The 15,092-nt window shown below is 47.8% G+C and overlaps 1 protein-coding gene across 1 annotated transcript; it reads right to left on the bottom strand.

Moving 5' to 3' along the window:
* Positions 1-314: 314 nt before the first annotated feature.
* On the bottom strand, positions 315-13,239 carry Denr (density regulated re-initiation and release factor). Its single transcript, XM_070024804.1, has 7 exons — positions 13,105-13,239; positions 12,467-12,581; positions 10,231-10,250; positions 9,311-9,395; positions 6,341-6,424; positions 2,850-2,966; positions 315-1,383 (listed from the first exon to the last, which is right to left on the bottom strand). The coding sequence occupies exons 2-7, from the start codon at positions 12,570-12,572 to the stop codon at positions 1,157-1,159; spliced, it is 639 nt and encodes a 212-aa protein (XP_069880905.1). The 5' UTR covers positions 12,573-12,581; positions 13,105-13,239; the 3' UTR covers positions 315-1,156.
* Positions 13,240-15,092: the final 1,853 nt, after the last annotated feature.

The raw sequence follows: 15,092 nt of genomic DNA, 5'->3' as shown, positions 1-15,092 counted from the left end.
ATTTTTTGGTAATAATGAAACAAATTCAACCACAATTAAGATTCTCATTCATCTCCACATCGCTACCCCAAAGAAGCAAAGAGGTATTAGTCTTAAGGAAACTACATTCAGAGCTTTAAAAAATTCACTCAGCTTTCAATCAAATAACCACAGAAATGCTTCCCACAAACCCTCAAAAAGTCTTGAGTGTGGAGTGTTATCTCAGTGGCAGAGCGCTTGCATGACCTGTACAAGACCCTGGATCCAATCCCCAGCACCGAGGGGGGAGGGAGTCTACAGTGTTTTTCCAAAATAAGTTAAAAAGCAAGTCAGTACCAAGTGACTAAAATTTTTTATTTGACTAAATTCTGAATCATGCATAAGCATGACAGTCTCTCTTATTTATTAGACTTTGGCAATAAAAAAAAAAACCCAAGCAGCCTGTACAGAGCAGTGAAAACACCAAGGAGAGAGCAGTGTGCACTTGACTGTAGGATAAATAGCCGCTCTCTCCCTTGGGCCATGTCAACTCAGTTCAGATCATTAAATACAAATTCGTCTTCAAAGTCACTTCTTTACTTCTCCAAGGTCCTCGATACTGTCATCATCCACCTATAAGACAGGTAATTGCAGCTCATGAGTCAGTGTGCCCAGTAAGAAAATGAGGAAGCAATCTGCCTTAAGAACTTGTTTCCCAGGCCGTGCGCCAGTGGTTCACGCCTGTAATCCTAAATACTCAAGAGGCTGAGATCAGAGGAAGACAACTCCAAGCCAAACTGTGAGACTCTTATCTCTGATTAAGCACAAAAAAAAAAAACCTGGAAGAGGAGCTATGGCTTAAGTGATAGAGTGCTGGTCTTGAGCAAAAGCTCAGGGACAGCACCTAGGCACTGAGTTTAAGCCCCAAGGCTGGCAATAAAAAACAAGACCAAAACACTGATGAAAATGAACCAAGCAACTCAAAGGCAGCAATGGGAGGGAGGGAGGGAATAAGAGGGAGAGAGGGAATAGCTTATACTAAAGAAAAGAAATGTACATATCACCCGATGTAGAATAGTTGTATTGTCAAAGCTCATAGAATTCACAAACTTACAGACCATGGTGACAATTTGCCTTGTGAAGGTTAAAATGTGACTTTTAAGTACTGTAATTTCACAATACTGTGAAATTTATGTAATCACTTAATCTCGATAATAAATTTAAAAAAAAAAACAAACTCCAAAACAACCCATTTTGTCAGGCATGTTACGTTCTGTGTACTTGCCTCTGGCCACTTTTCCTGAATGACGTCAATGATGTCGTCTGTAAAGTCCCCCTGAATGATGATTTCATCTTCCCCTGTTACTGAGGCACCGCAGGAGAATTTCTGAGCAAAAAATCTTTGTGCTTCTTTAAGATCAATTTCTGTTTTTTTAAAAAAAGGGAAAGATTATTGCAACTGTACACCAAAAACATTTTTACATTTAAGCTTCACTTAAAATTCATAAAGCAGACGGTGTTAATGGATTTCATATTCCTTTCAGAACACAATAATTCAAAGTCAAAGCAAGCCTTCATACAGAAAAGCAGCAATACTCACATGACCCTAGCTCTACACAAAAAAACTAAAACCAGCAGAAACACAGGACTTCTAGCATTCTAGTACCCCATATACATTCCCAAGTAAGTATAAAGCTCTCATCCTATATAAATCCCTTAGAGATGGACGTGGTAGACCTGGCCTGTGTGCACAGTTCCTTAGGAGCAAATGACTGTGAGCCCCACACCAGCCTGAGCAATACAGCAAGACCACATCTTCAAACCAACCAACTGACCCACTAAAAGGAATCACAGAAAGGAAAATGTACCAGTACCCTTCTACAGAAGTTTTCCGGGCTGGGAAGGTGGCTCAGTGGTAGAGCACTTGCCTTGCATGCATGAGGCCCTGGGTTCAATTCCTCAGCACCACATAAGCAAAAAGAAAAAAAAGCCGGAAGTGGCGCTGTGGCTCAAGTGGTAGAGCGCTAGCCTTGAGCTGAAGAGCTGAGGGACAGTGACCAGGTCCAGAGTTCAGGCCCCACGACCGGACCCAAAAAAAAAAAAAAAAAAAGTTTTCCATCTCTCCAAAATGTGATTCTGAAACTATAATTAGAAATGCAAAGCTTCATTTAGTATTTTAGCAAAATGAGTCCCGCCGCAGGTGGTCTGGAGATATAGCTTAGTGACAGAGCACTTGCTTAGCATGCCAGAGGCCCTGGCTTGATCCTTAGCATTGAGGGGTGAGGGCCACAACCGATATTTTCAGGGTATCAGAAAAAAAGAGAAAGAAAGCCAGGCACTAGTGGCTCACGCCTGTCATCCTAGCTACTGAGGAGGCTGAGATCTGAGGATCACAGTTCAAAGCCAGCCCAGGCAACAAAGTCTGTGAAACTCTTATCTCCAATAAACCACCAGAAAACCGAAGTGGCACTGTGGCTCAAACAGTAGAGCACTAGCTAGCCTTGAGCTGAAGAGCTGAGGGACAGTGCCCAGGCCCAGAGTTCAAGCCCCAAGACCAACCAAAAAAAAAAAAAAAGGAGAAAGAATACAATTCATACACTTCTAAATATACTGAATTCCAGAACTACAAAAGAAATTCAACGGGCTGGGAAGGTGGGTCAGTGGTAGAGTGCTTGCCTTGCATACATGATGCCCTGTGTTTGATTTTTCAGCACCACATAAGCAGAAAAAGCCGGAAGTGGCACTGTAGCTCAAGTGGTAGAGCGCTAGCCTTGAGCTGAAGAACTCAGGGACAGTGCCAAGGCCAGCGTTTAGACCCACAACACACACACACACACACACACACACACACACACACACACACAAACCACACATTCAAAGCATGAACTCACCAAAAGTTGCAAGGCCACACACTCTGGTCACATATTTCTTCTTTGCTCTGGGAATTTTTGCTATAGTAACTTTCTGTGGTACGGTCTTCTTTTTCTGTTTGATTTGACCCCTTCCACCTTTATTAAGTAAGAGCTTATGGTTATTTTTCTATTGTTAATATTATAGGATACTAAGTCTTCTCATGTAGGTTATTGTTCCTTTCCTCTAACACACAATCATATGCATATTCTTGGTAAACATTTATTAGGTACCTACTCTGTGCCAGGACTGCACTGAGGACAAAGAACACAAAGATGGACAGAATGTAGTCCTTATCCCCTACAGAAATGCAGTCCAGGTCCAAGGAGACAAAAAGAGCTAAAGAACAAGGTAATCAGATTCACAACACAGCAAGACGCCAGGAGAGGGCACTGCCACTGCTCCTGAGAGGAACAACTACATCTGCTTTCAGAGAACAGAAAAGGTGTCCCAGGGAAGGGGCAGCTAAGAGGAGGCCTGGAGAACAGGGAAGGGTCCAGGCGAAGGGAAAGGGCTGGAAAGGTCTGAGCCTGAATGTTAGGCTACACATGGTGGTAGACACCTAAATCCCAACTTCTCAGGGTCATTCATGGTTCTCAGCTGGCCCAAACAATGCAAAACTTGTTGAGATCCAATCTCAGAAACAAATAAATAGGGCTGGGAATGTGGCTTAGTGGTAGAGAGCTTGCCTTATATACATGAAGCCCTGGGTTTGATTCCTCAGTACCATATAAAGAGAAAAAGCTAGAAATGGTGCTGTGGCTCCAGTGGTTGAGCACTAGCCTTGAGTGAAAGCTCAGGGACAGTGCCCAGGCCCTGAGTTCAAGCCCCATGACTGGCAAAAAATAAATAAAGCCAGGTGCTGGGCACCTTAATCCTAGTTACTCAAGATGCTGAGATCTGAGGATGGCAGTTCAGAACCAGCCTAGGCAAAAAGTCCATGATATTCTTATGTCCAATTAAAAGCCAAAAAGCTGGAAGTAGAGCTCTGGCTCAAGTGGTCGAGTGCCAGCCTTGAACGAAAATAAGGTAAGAAATACCTAGTCTGAGTTCAAGCCCTAGTACCATCACATTCAAATACATAAAAGCCAGGTAGCAGGTACCATACAGCATGCTTGTAATACCAGCTATTTGGGAAGAGAGGATAGAAAGACTGTGGTCTAAGACTGGCCCAGACAAAAAGCATTAATACACTATGTGAAAAACATACATAAAGCAAAAGAGCTGGAAGACTGGCTCAAATGGCAGAACGATTGCCCAGCCAAGTGCAAGGCCCTGAGTTCAAACCCACTTAAAAAAAAATTGAGGGTAAGGGTAAGAGGTAAAAAGGCACGATATTTGGTCTTCAGGGAAGAACGTTGATGGGTATGCAGTGGAAGTCAGAAGAGCACAGGATTATACAAAGTCATCAAGGGACTAGAACATCAAGCTGTGGAGGAGGGATGTCATCCGGAGGCTGAAGAACAGATAGCCAGATTCACGTTTTACCACTTCAACTACAGTGTGAGGGGCTGCACAAGTAGGTAGAAAGGCACCAAGACAACGCTGATCAGAGAGAAGTCATACACAGCCAGGAGACAGAGCAGAAAGGCAGAGGGACTGAATTAAAGAGTAGAGAAGCCTAACATGGCTCTCGTTTCTGGCTCCTGTGACAGGGTAAACTGTGCAGCCAATACGGGAAATTAAAGAAGTCCATTTGGGACTTAGTAATTGAATTTTGGAGGGGCTGCATCTACAGTGCCTGTGGGAACACACACATTTCTCGCCTAGAGACACAGGCCAGGGGCAGATATCCAGATTTGGAAATGCCAAGTGTGCAGGGTTACAGGGAGGTAAGAATCCCGAGACGCTCCCACTTTTAAAGAAGAGCAGGAAGAAAGGAAATCTACAGAGAAAACCAAGGAGGAAAATGCTTCAGAAACCAGGGGAGGCCATACTTGAGCAGAGGAAAGGGCCAACTGGCCTTTCTTCATCGCCACTGCCAAGCCAACAGTGGGGACATTTATCAGAACAATTTCAACGTCAAGCCAGGACAGCACGGAGTGAACAGAATGGGAAGGAAGTGGTGGGACTTGTCTCAGTAAAGACACCAGGCCAAGAAGGGAAGTACAGACATACATGAGGTCCCGGGAGTTTTTTTTTTTTTTTTTTTTTTTTGGGTCCGGTTGTGGGGCCTGAACTCTGGGCCTGGGCGCTGTCCCTCAGCTCTTCAGCTCAAGACTAGCACTCTACCACTTGAGCCACAGCGCCACTTCCGGCTTTTTTCTTTTTGCTTATGTGGTGCTGAGGAATCGAACCCAGGGCCTCAGGCATGCAAGGCAAGCGCTCTGCCACTGAGCCACCTTCCCAGCCCCTCCCGGGAGTTTTTAAAAGAAGCAAAATCCAGGCGGGCGCCAGTGGCCCATGCCTGTAATCCTAGCTACTCAGGAGGCTGAGATCTGAGGATCACAGTTCAAAGCTAGCCCAGGCAGGAAAGTCCGTGAGACTCTTATTTCCAAAAAACCACTAGAAAACCAGAAGTGGCGCTGTGACTCAAGCAATAGAGTGCTTACCTTGAGCTAAAGAGCACAGCAACAACGCCGGACGCTGGTGGCTCACGCCTGTAATCCTAGCTACTCAGGAGGCTGAGATCTGAGTATCACGGTTCAAAGCCAGCCCGGGCAGGAGAGACTGTGAGACTCCTATCTCCAATAAACCACCAGAAAACCGGAAGTGGCGCTGTAGCTCAAGCAATAGAGTGCTTACCTTGAGCTAAAGAGCACAGCGACAGTGCCCAAGCCCAGAGTTCAAGCCTCGCGACCGACCAAAACAAAACAAAACAAAAAAGCAAAAATCCCAGAACTTTTTAAAAGCTAAGTTTAATAATAGGAACCCACAATTAATGAAGAGATATGCAAGGATAAGTTACAGATGATGGGAAATTAACTTCCTAAGGAGAAGAGAGATAAAGGCTGGGAATATAGCTCAGTGGCAAAGAGCTTCCCTAGCACACACCAGGACCTGGGTTTAATCCTCAGGTGCTATGGCTCAAATGGCAGAGTGTTACCCTTGAGCAAAAGAAGCTCAGGACCAGTGTCCAGGCCCCAAAACTGGTTAAAAAAATATATATTTTATGGGGCTGGGAAGTTGGCTCAGTGGTAGAGTGCTTACATGCATGCCTGAGGCCCTGGGTTCGATTCCTCAGCACCACATAAGCAGAAAAAGGCAAGAAGTGGTGCTGTGGCTCAAGTGGTACAGAGCTAGCCTTGAGCTGAAGAGGAAAACAGTGCCTGGGCCCAGAGTTCAGCTCCCATGACTGCCCCGCCCCGCCCCCTCCCAAAAATATATATACATATATATCTTATACTACATTAAAAAATGTAAATAGGACTGGTGGCAGGGCTCAAGTAGCAGAGTGCCTTTGTAGCAAATATAATGCTCTGAGTTCAAACTCCCCCCAAAAATAAATATAAAACAAAGATTTAAGTCTTACCTCTCTTTTGTTTTTTCTTTTCCTCTTCTTCTCCTATTGTTCCTTGACCTTCAGTAATTCCAGTTTCTTGTTTGGGTGAATTTTCTATGTAGAAAAACGAAATCCAATAGCATCAGTATTATTTCATACTATGTTAAAAAAGGCAATCACCTCTGAGCACATCCATACACAAAGAAAGCATTTTACTAACAACTGAATATAATATTTGTAAAGCAAATGACTCACTAAACTCTCCCCCAGTCTAACTCCAAAGTCTTTACAGTTGTCCCTCCCCCCGCCAGGCCCATGCCAGAGGCTCAGGCCCCACACAAAGCCACTGAGGCGGGGAAATCTCTGGGGGTGAGGGTAGCGAGAACACTTCAGGGCATAGAGGGTGTGCCCTCTGACTTCCTCCACGATGTCTCCTGGTCAGGAAGTCAAACATTTGCTCCATCACATGTTTCTGCCATGATGTCCTGCGCCAGGTTGAAAGCAGCAGGACTTACACCTCTGAAACCGAGAGTCAAAATACACCTTTTCTGGAAGTGGAGGAATGGCCCAAGTGGTAGAGCACCAGCCTTGAACGAAAAAGCTAAGGGAAGGGCTGGGAAGGTGGCTCAGTGGTAGAGCGCTTGTCTCCTATACATGAGGCCCTGGATTTGATTCCTCAGCACCACATAAAACAGAAAAGGCTGAAAGTGGTGCTGTGGCTCAAGTGGTAGAGCACTAGCCTTGAGCTGAGGAGCTCAGGGACAGCACCTAGGCCCAGAGTTCAAGCCCCATGACCGACAAAAATAAAAACAAACAAACAAAGGAGAATGCCCAAGGCCCTGAGTTCAAGCCCCAGTACCAGCATAAAAGAATAAAACTTTTTTCTGGGCTGGGAAGGTGGCTCAGTGGTAGAGTGCTTGCCTTGCATGCATGAGGCCCTGGGTTCGATTCCTCAGCACCACATAAGCAAAAAGAAAAAAGCCGAAGTGGCATTGTGACTCAAGTGGTAGAGCCCTAACCTTGAGCTGAAGAGCTGAGGGACAGCGCCCAGGCCCAGACTTCAGGCCCCACGACCGGACCCCCCCCCAAAAAAAACCAAAGAACTTTTTTTCTTGAAAGCTATTTCAAGTTCTTAGACAGCAAGTTGACTTAAGTGATGGTTTATAGTAAGAAAAAAGTCTTTGTGAGGAGTAGGATTTCTTTAGCCACATGAAACAAGCATAAAACACTCAAGCTATGCTAGAGTGTTCTGGGATCCTGAGTGTTCTAGGATCCTGACATACAAATCTGTTAACATCTGGTTCCAGATATTCTGTCCCCACACTCTCCTCTGTAAGTCATAACCATGGCCTAGGAAGACCATGCTCAGAGCCAGCCATGTGGAGACAGATCGCACCCGCACATATGAGCTCCAGTGCCAGTGCCTACGGTGTGTACACTTTCTACGCATTTCCCAGGGCCTCAGCCAGCACCGAGGCTCATGCCATGTGGAATAAACAGATCGGCCACATTCGAGCAGGCTAGTTCCCAACAGCTTCCCTGGTCAATCTTGTCAAGGAGGGCATCCCTAAGTCCACCCCGCCTCCACCAGCCACAGTAAGTCACTGTGGAAGCTGCTTGAACCACAGCCTTAGCTGCTCTGCTGCAAAAATGCACATCCAGCCCCATCAGCCCTGCTTCCCACAGCCTCCCCCCCTCGCTGCCATGCTGGTCCAGTCGTCACCATCTCCTGACCCACTGCCGGCCTGCTCTCCCTTCTTTTCCAAAAACAAGAGCCCCCTTGAGTCTCTTCCCTGCTGTTAGATACGTTCCTCACCAGCTTATCTCGGCCTGAGTGAAAGCCAAGCCTCCACTACAGAATGTACTCTGCTACCCCCTTCCCACCTCAGGTCCAGCTTCCTTCAATCAGCTCCAGACACAAGGCCTCTTTTTTATTATATTTGTACTGATTTGTGGCGCTGGGGATTAAAGCATGCTAGGAAGTGTCTTCCACTGAGCCACAAAGTGTGCTGCACCGCCATCTGACTACACTGCACTTTTCTGCTGCAGGGCCCAGGCACTGGCTGTGTCCTCTGCCCATCAAGTCCTTCCCCTAGATACGGTCCTCGGAAATGCACGCAAACACCATCCTCTCAGCAAACTCATCTGTCCACTTCAAAACTATTTGTTGTTGTTGTCAGTCATGGGGCATGAACTCAGCCTGGGCACTGTCCCTGAGCTCTTAAACTCAAGGCTAGCATTCTACCACTTGAGCCACAGCGCCACGTCCTGTTTTCTGGTAGTTTATTGGAGATAAGAGTCTCACGGACTTTCCTGCCCGGGCTGGCTTTGAACTGTGATCCTCAGATCTCAGCCTCCTGAGTAGCTAGGATTATAGGCATGAGTTACTGGCACCTGGCCAAAACTTCTCTTTTTTTAAATGTCTGAGAACAGGACTTGAACTTGGTACCTGGTACTTTCACTCATTAGCTCGTTCGTGCTCTACAACTGAGCCACACCTAGAAACTCCCCCGTTTTTTGGTGCCAGTACTAGGGTTTAAATTCAGAGCCTCTTCCTCTTAGCATGGGGCTTTTTTTCAATCATGACTGGAACATTACCACTTGAGCTATGCCTCTCATCTGGCATTTTGTTGGTTAACGGGAGATAGTCTCAGACTTTTCTACCTCGGCTGTGGTTTCTCAGCCTCCTGAGAAGCTAGGATTACATGCATGAGCCACCAGTACCCCAACAACTTTTATATTCCCCCATACTTCTCATCACTCTACACCAAATTTACTTGTTTCCCTTTCTAGACTATGAGTAGCATAAGAGTAGAAGTTTTTGTTTACTGCTTTAATCTCAGAACCTAAAACAGGTTCAGTGCTTAATAAATGTAAACACATGCTTGCACCTGAGTCAGATATACTCTCTTGTATCAGTTGATACTCAGAGCTGCCCTGTCCTAAGCAGTTTCATACATTTGGTAAAATAGAAAACAATGATCAAAAAGAAGTTCATACCTACAGTAAGTTTTGCAAACTCATTTGGAAAATTCTTCTCTAACCACTGTCTACATTTAGCAACGTCAGGCATATATTCACAGTACTGGGAGAAAAAAACAAGGGAATTGAGTCACCACAAAACATTTCCAACCAATGCATTTTAATTAAAAAACAAACTAGAAAACAAAACAATTTTTTATGCTTGCATATAAAGATAAAACTACTCCCACCTGATTCCTGATCCACAGGAAATCTGTATCCAAACAGGAAGTTCCCCATAAGAAACTAGAAATCAAGAAGGACTAGGCTACTCCTCTCTGCTGCTGTTTCTTTTCTGTCCATCACACAAAAGCCATTAGGAATAAGAGCAACAAATTTGCTTTGGGCCCAAAGGGCCTCATTTTCCAAACTTACTCATAGATCCTGACTTAGAAAGTTTTACACATCATTTACATTGTCTTTCTCCTACTCAGGCATATAAATTTTAGCCTTAAGGTTGTATTTGCCTCATCATCTGGCTACGCATAAGTTCAAAAATCCAAAATTAGCTGGGTGCTGGTGGCTCATGCCTGCAACCTTAGCTACTCAGGAGGCTGAGAGCTGAGGATTGCTGTTTGAACCCAGCCTCAACTCAGTGAGACTCCTATCTTCAATTAAGCACTAAAAGCTAGAAGTGGAGCTGTAGCTCAAGAAGTAGAGTGCTAGCCCTGAACCAAAAAAAAAAAAAAAAAAACCAACCCAAAACTCAGGGGCAGAGCTCAGGCCTTAAGTTTAATCCCAGGCCTGGCACACAAATAAGACATTTTTTTTGGAAACTCTATTCCCACAGGAACTGAAATGGAAATTAAAAAAAAAAAAAAGCCTAAAATCAAATTAACAGTGACATCTCAAATACTTAAGTTAAAAAAGAGAATAAAAACAAAAATGAAAGGACTTACCTCTGTTGGTAATGAACAGACTAGAAAAATGGAGAGAAAAAAATTACAATGTTAAAAACATACACACACTGGATTTATTTCTATACTTAAAGAACTGCTCCGCTGCTACTCTTCCCTCTCCGCTCAGAGATGTTCTCGTTGTTTTTACAAGCACCTCACCCAGAACCTTCCATCTTGCTGCCCCTGGAGCTCAGGGAACAGCCAATCCTTGACTCAGAGGCATCCAAATTCATATAAAAACACAACAGTACCAGTTTTTCTTGAAAGCCTAGCGATGCTTCCTAATTACACACACAATTTCTAGAGGCTGCCATTCCTAGAAAACTAACTTTTCACTAATTAAGCAGTGAAACCCGGCTGACCTCACTCCACGTCCACTTCAGACAGCCCACGGAGAACCCTCTCTCGCCTTTCCCTAGAAAAGCACCTTCCCATCACCTCCATAACCAATAGTTCTAGATCTTTATTTCCTGGGTTTCTCTGTGGCGAATTTTGACATATTTGGATTCTTGCATTTGGAGAAAACTCACTACATTGGAAAAGCAAACCTATTATCCATCTTCAAATCTAATCAACTGTATCACTTAAAACGGCATACCTGCTTTGCAATGCTTTTCCATTTCAGAATACAGAATTAAAATTTTAAAAAGGGGCTGGGAAGGTGACTCAGTGGTAGAGCGCTTGCCTTGCATGCATGAGGCCCTGGGTTCAATTCCTCAGCACCACATAAGCAGAAAAAGATGGAAGTGGCGCTGAGGCTCAAGTGGTAGGGCGCTCGCCTTGGGCTGAAGAGCTGAGGAACAGTGCCCAGGCCGAGTTCAGGCGCCACAACTGATAAAAAAAAAAAAAAAAACAAGCAGCGAATATAGAACTTATCATTGATTCTTGTCTTTTTCTACCATTACTCCTTGCATGTATTCCCTGGTAATCCCTCTTTAGTTGCCTTTTTTTTTTTTTGGGGGTCCGGTCGTGGAGCCTGAACTCTGGGTCTAGGCGCTGTCCCTCAGCTCTTCAGCTCAAGGCTAGCGCTCTACCACTTGAGCCACAGCACCACTTCCGGCTTTTTGCTTATGTGGTGCTGAGGAATCGAACCCAGGGCCTCTTGCATGCAAAGCAAGCACTCTACCACTGAGCCACCTTCCCAGTCCCTTTAGTTGCTTTTTTTTCCCCTTAGTACTTGAACTCTGGGCCTCAAGCTCTTGCTTGCTCAAAAATGAAAACATAGCTGGACGTCCGTGGCTCACGCCTGTCATCCTAGCTACTCAGAAGGCTAAGATCTGAAAAGTGGCGCTGTGGTTCTAGTGGTAGAGCGCTAGCTAGCCTTGAGCTGAAAAGCTGAGGGACAGCGCCCAAGCCCAGAGTTCAAGCTCCACGACCGACCAAAAAAAAAAAAAAAAAATCTAAATATACAAAGTAAAGGAGAATTCAATGTCACTGTTGAAAGTTAAACATGCCTAGCATTGGTGGCTCACACCTGTAATCCTAGCTACTAAGGAGGCTGAGATCTGCGGATCTCAGTTCAAAGGCAGCCCAGGCAGGAAAAGTCCAAGAGACTCTTACCTCCAATGAACCACCAGAAAACCGGAAGTGGAGCTGTGGCTCAAAGTGGTTGAGTGCTAGCCTGGAGCAAATAAGCTTAGGGTCAGAGCCCGGGCCCCTGAGTTCAAGCCCCAGGACCGACCAAAAAAAAGCTAAAGCTGGGTGCCAGTGGTTCAAAGGTATAATCCTAGCTCCTCAGGAGGCTGAGGATCCTGGAGGTCGAAAGCCAATCCAGGCAGGTGAATGTACGAGACTCTTTATCTCCACCATACAGCTGTCAATGGAGCTGTGACTCAAGTGGTAGAGCACCAGCTTTGAGAGCGAAAGCTAAAGGACAGCATCCTGGCCTGAGCCAAGTACCAGCACCAAAAAGGGGGGGGGGCGGGGAGGAAGGAAGGCGAGCTTAACCAGCCATATGTGAAACACTACAGAAAAATGTGAGTGAAGGGCTGGGAAGGTGGCTCGGCGGTAGAGCGCTTGCCTTGCATGCCTGAGGCCCTGGGTTCGATTCCTCAGCACCACATAAGCAAAAGGTAAAAAAGCCGGAAGTGGCGCTGTGGCTCAAGTGGTAGAGTGCTAGCCTTGAGCTGAAGAGCTGAGGGACAGCGCCCAGGCCCAGAGTTCAGGCCCCACGACCGGACCCAAAAAAAAAAAAAAAAAAATGTGAGTGAAAGCTTTCTGTTTCGCAGACACTCGCCTCCACAGTAGAGGACTCGAAGTGGGTAATCCGCGTCTAACTTGGCGCTGATCCTCGGGTCCCCTCTGCAGTCAGCACCACTGGGTTCAGAAATGTCAGCAGCCATTTCACAGACCTGTAATACAGCACAACCCCACAGCGTGCTTCCCGATTCTGAACTGATGCCCCCCAGCCCTGCCCCAGGGCAGCAGGCTCAGGGTGCAGGCTGCCCGCCCGAGCTCTCGGCTCTGTCCGGCGAGGGCTGCGAGCTGCCCTCGAGTCCTACAATCGGAGCAAGCTCGAGGCTCACCGGCCGAGTCCCGGGGCCCACGAGGAATCAGGCCGCGCAGGACCGCGGGGAAGGGCACGCGGGGAAAAAGAGGAAGCAAGGGGGGCGACTCGCGGGCGGCGCGGGGGCCGGGGGCGCGCGGGGAGGGCCGCCCGCCGCGGCGAGGGAAACCGGGGGTCGCCGGGGGCCGCGGAGGCAGCGAGGCCCCGCCGAGGCCGCGGACACGCGGGGCAGCGCCGGCCCGGCCGTGCGGGGCCCGGGTGGGCGGGGATGGGGACGCGCGGCCCGGCCCCGCTCCTGCCCGCGGCGCCCCCGCCGCCCCCCGCCGCGCTCCCCCGGAGCGGGCCCGGCGCGAGGGCGCGGTCGTTACCCGGGCGGTCGCACGGCCCCCGCCGCCTCCGCTCCCGCCCGCCGAAGCGACACATGCAACTCCTCTTTCCTGGCCAGGGCCGCCGGAGAGCCGTCTGCCGGGTACGCTCTCGCGAGACTATCACATTCTCTCGCGAGGTTCAGGCCGCCGCTCGGAGGTTCTCGCGAGATGCTGGGGACGGGACGTGGGGGGCGGGCGGAGCGAGGCTCGGCAGCGTGCGTCGTGAGTGGGGAGGCGGGGCCAAGCAGCCGGCAGGCGGGGAGTGGCGGGGAGTGGCAGGGAGGCGGCGGGCCGGCAGAGGGCGCCCGCTGCCTGCTGTGCAGGTGGGTGCCGCTAGGGGCGCCGCTGAGTACGCCGGGCAGCGGGGCCCGGCGCCGGGGTCGGCCCCGCAGCGCGGCCCGCACAGCCCTGCGGTCATGCGCGCCTCTGCGTGCAGACTGCCGTGGGAGCTCAACATCAGACCCTCAGTTAGAGGACTGTGTTTTGACTTTACGGCCTTGTTGTTTTGCTCTGTGAGTTTCTTTTTCAAGCCGGGCTCTCTCTGATCTCAGCATAGCCTGGAACTCACGGGAGCCCAGGCTGGCCTCAGACTCTCGATCCTCCTGCCCCCCGGCCTCCAGTGCTGATGGAGGAATCCGTCTTGATGAGATCATTTAAGGACAACTTACGATTCCCCATGGCTCACGATCTCACCATCTCACACAGCACCTGTTTGGGGCTTGTCCTGTGTTCTCAGTGGAATCTGCCCCTTTGGAGGCTTTTCTCTCAGAAGTCAAAGGTGCCATGTGCAGCCCACACGTGCTGTGTCTTCGTTTTGCTTTCTTCTGCTTCAATATTTGGGGAGAATTTCTCCATGCACATACTCATCCTGAGTCCTGTGTGTGAAACGGGGAAGACAACACTAGTCTTTCAGAGATAATAATCCAAAGAGTGCTTTGCAGGGATTGGAGGTGTGGCTCAGGGGGTGGAGCACCAGCCAATGAGTGAAAACAAGCATCAGATACTGAGTTCGAGTCCGAGTCTTGAAGGGAAAAAAAAAGTCCTTTGCACATGGGGAAGGCTGTTCTTTGCTATTTTGCATTAGTCTCCACTGACATTTGCAAAATTCTCCACTTCCAACTTGACCCTCTACTACCAAAATCCCTTGAATTGTCTTTCTTTCTTCGTGTGTGTGTGTGTGTGTGTGTGTGTGTGTTGCGTGTGCGTGCCAGTCCTGGGGCTTGAACTCAGGGCCTGAGCACTATCTCTGAGCTCCCTTTTTTGGTTTTTTTGTTGGCCATGGGGCTTGAACTCTGGGCCTGGGCGCTGTCCCTCAGCTCTCAGCTTAAGGCTAGCACTCTACCACTTGAGCCACAGCAGCACTTCTAGCTTTTTCTGTATATACAGCACTGAGGAATCGAACCCAGGGCTTCATGCATGCTAGGCAAGCACTCTACCACTAAGCCATATTCCTAGCCCACCCCTTGAATTTTCTTTCTTTCTTTTTTTATTGTGAAAATACCATACAGAGGAGTTACAACTACATGGGCAAGATAATGAGTACACTTTTTATCAAGCATTGTTGCCTCCTCCTTTATTTCCCCTTCCTATCCCTTCCCATTCCCACCTCTCCCCCCTTGAATTTTCTATGTACATGATACTGGTGAACTAACTTATCTGGCACAATCTTTTCTCTCAGAGATGTATCCAGTATAACCTTCACTTTGACACCTTTACTCCTTACATTTTATTTGTTCATTTATTTTTTGTGCCAGTAATGGGGCTTGAACTCATTATCTGGCTGTTGTCTCTTAGCCTTTCCTTTTTTTTTTTTTGTCGGTCGTGGGGCTTGAACTCTGGGCCTGGGCGCTGTCCCTCAGCTCTTCAGCTCAAGGCGAGCGCTCTACCACTTGAGCTACAGCGCCACTTCCGGTTTTCTGGTGGTTTATTGGAGATAGGAGTCTCACGGTCTCTCCTGCCCGGGCTGGCTTTGAACCGCGATCCTCAGA

The sequence above is a fragment of the Dipodomys merriami genome, unplaced genomic scaffold (genome assembly GCF_024711535.1).
Source record: "Dipodomys merriami isolate MVZ:Mamm:240054 unplaced genomic scaffold, mDipMer1.0.p SCAF_163, whole genome shotgun sequence".
NCBI classification, from domain to species: Eukaryota; Metazoa; Chordata; class Mammalia; order Rodentia; family Heteromyidae; genus Dipodomys; species Dipodomys merriami.
This window is presented reverse-complemented; position numbering and strand designations above follow the sequence as displayed.

Bases quoted from the DNA above. Each gene is read 5' to 3' on its own strand.
- Denr (XM_070024804.1), bottom strand. From the start codon at position 12,572: ATGGCTGCTGACATTTCTGAACCCAGTGGTGCTGACTGCAGAGGGGAC. The intron at 9,396-10,230 runs GTAAGTCCTTTC...TTTTTCTCCCAG, and splicing joins TCTGTTCATTACCAACAGAG to TACTGTGAATATATGCCTGA. The intron at 1,384-2,849 runs GTGAGTTCATGC...TTAAAAAAACAG, and splicing joins GTGTGGCCTTGCAACTTTTG to AAATTGATCTTAAAGAAGCA.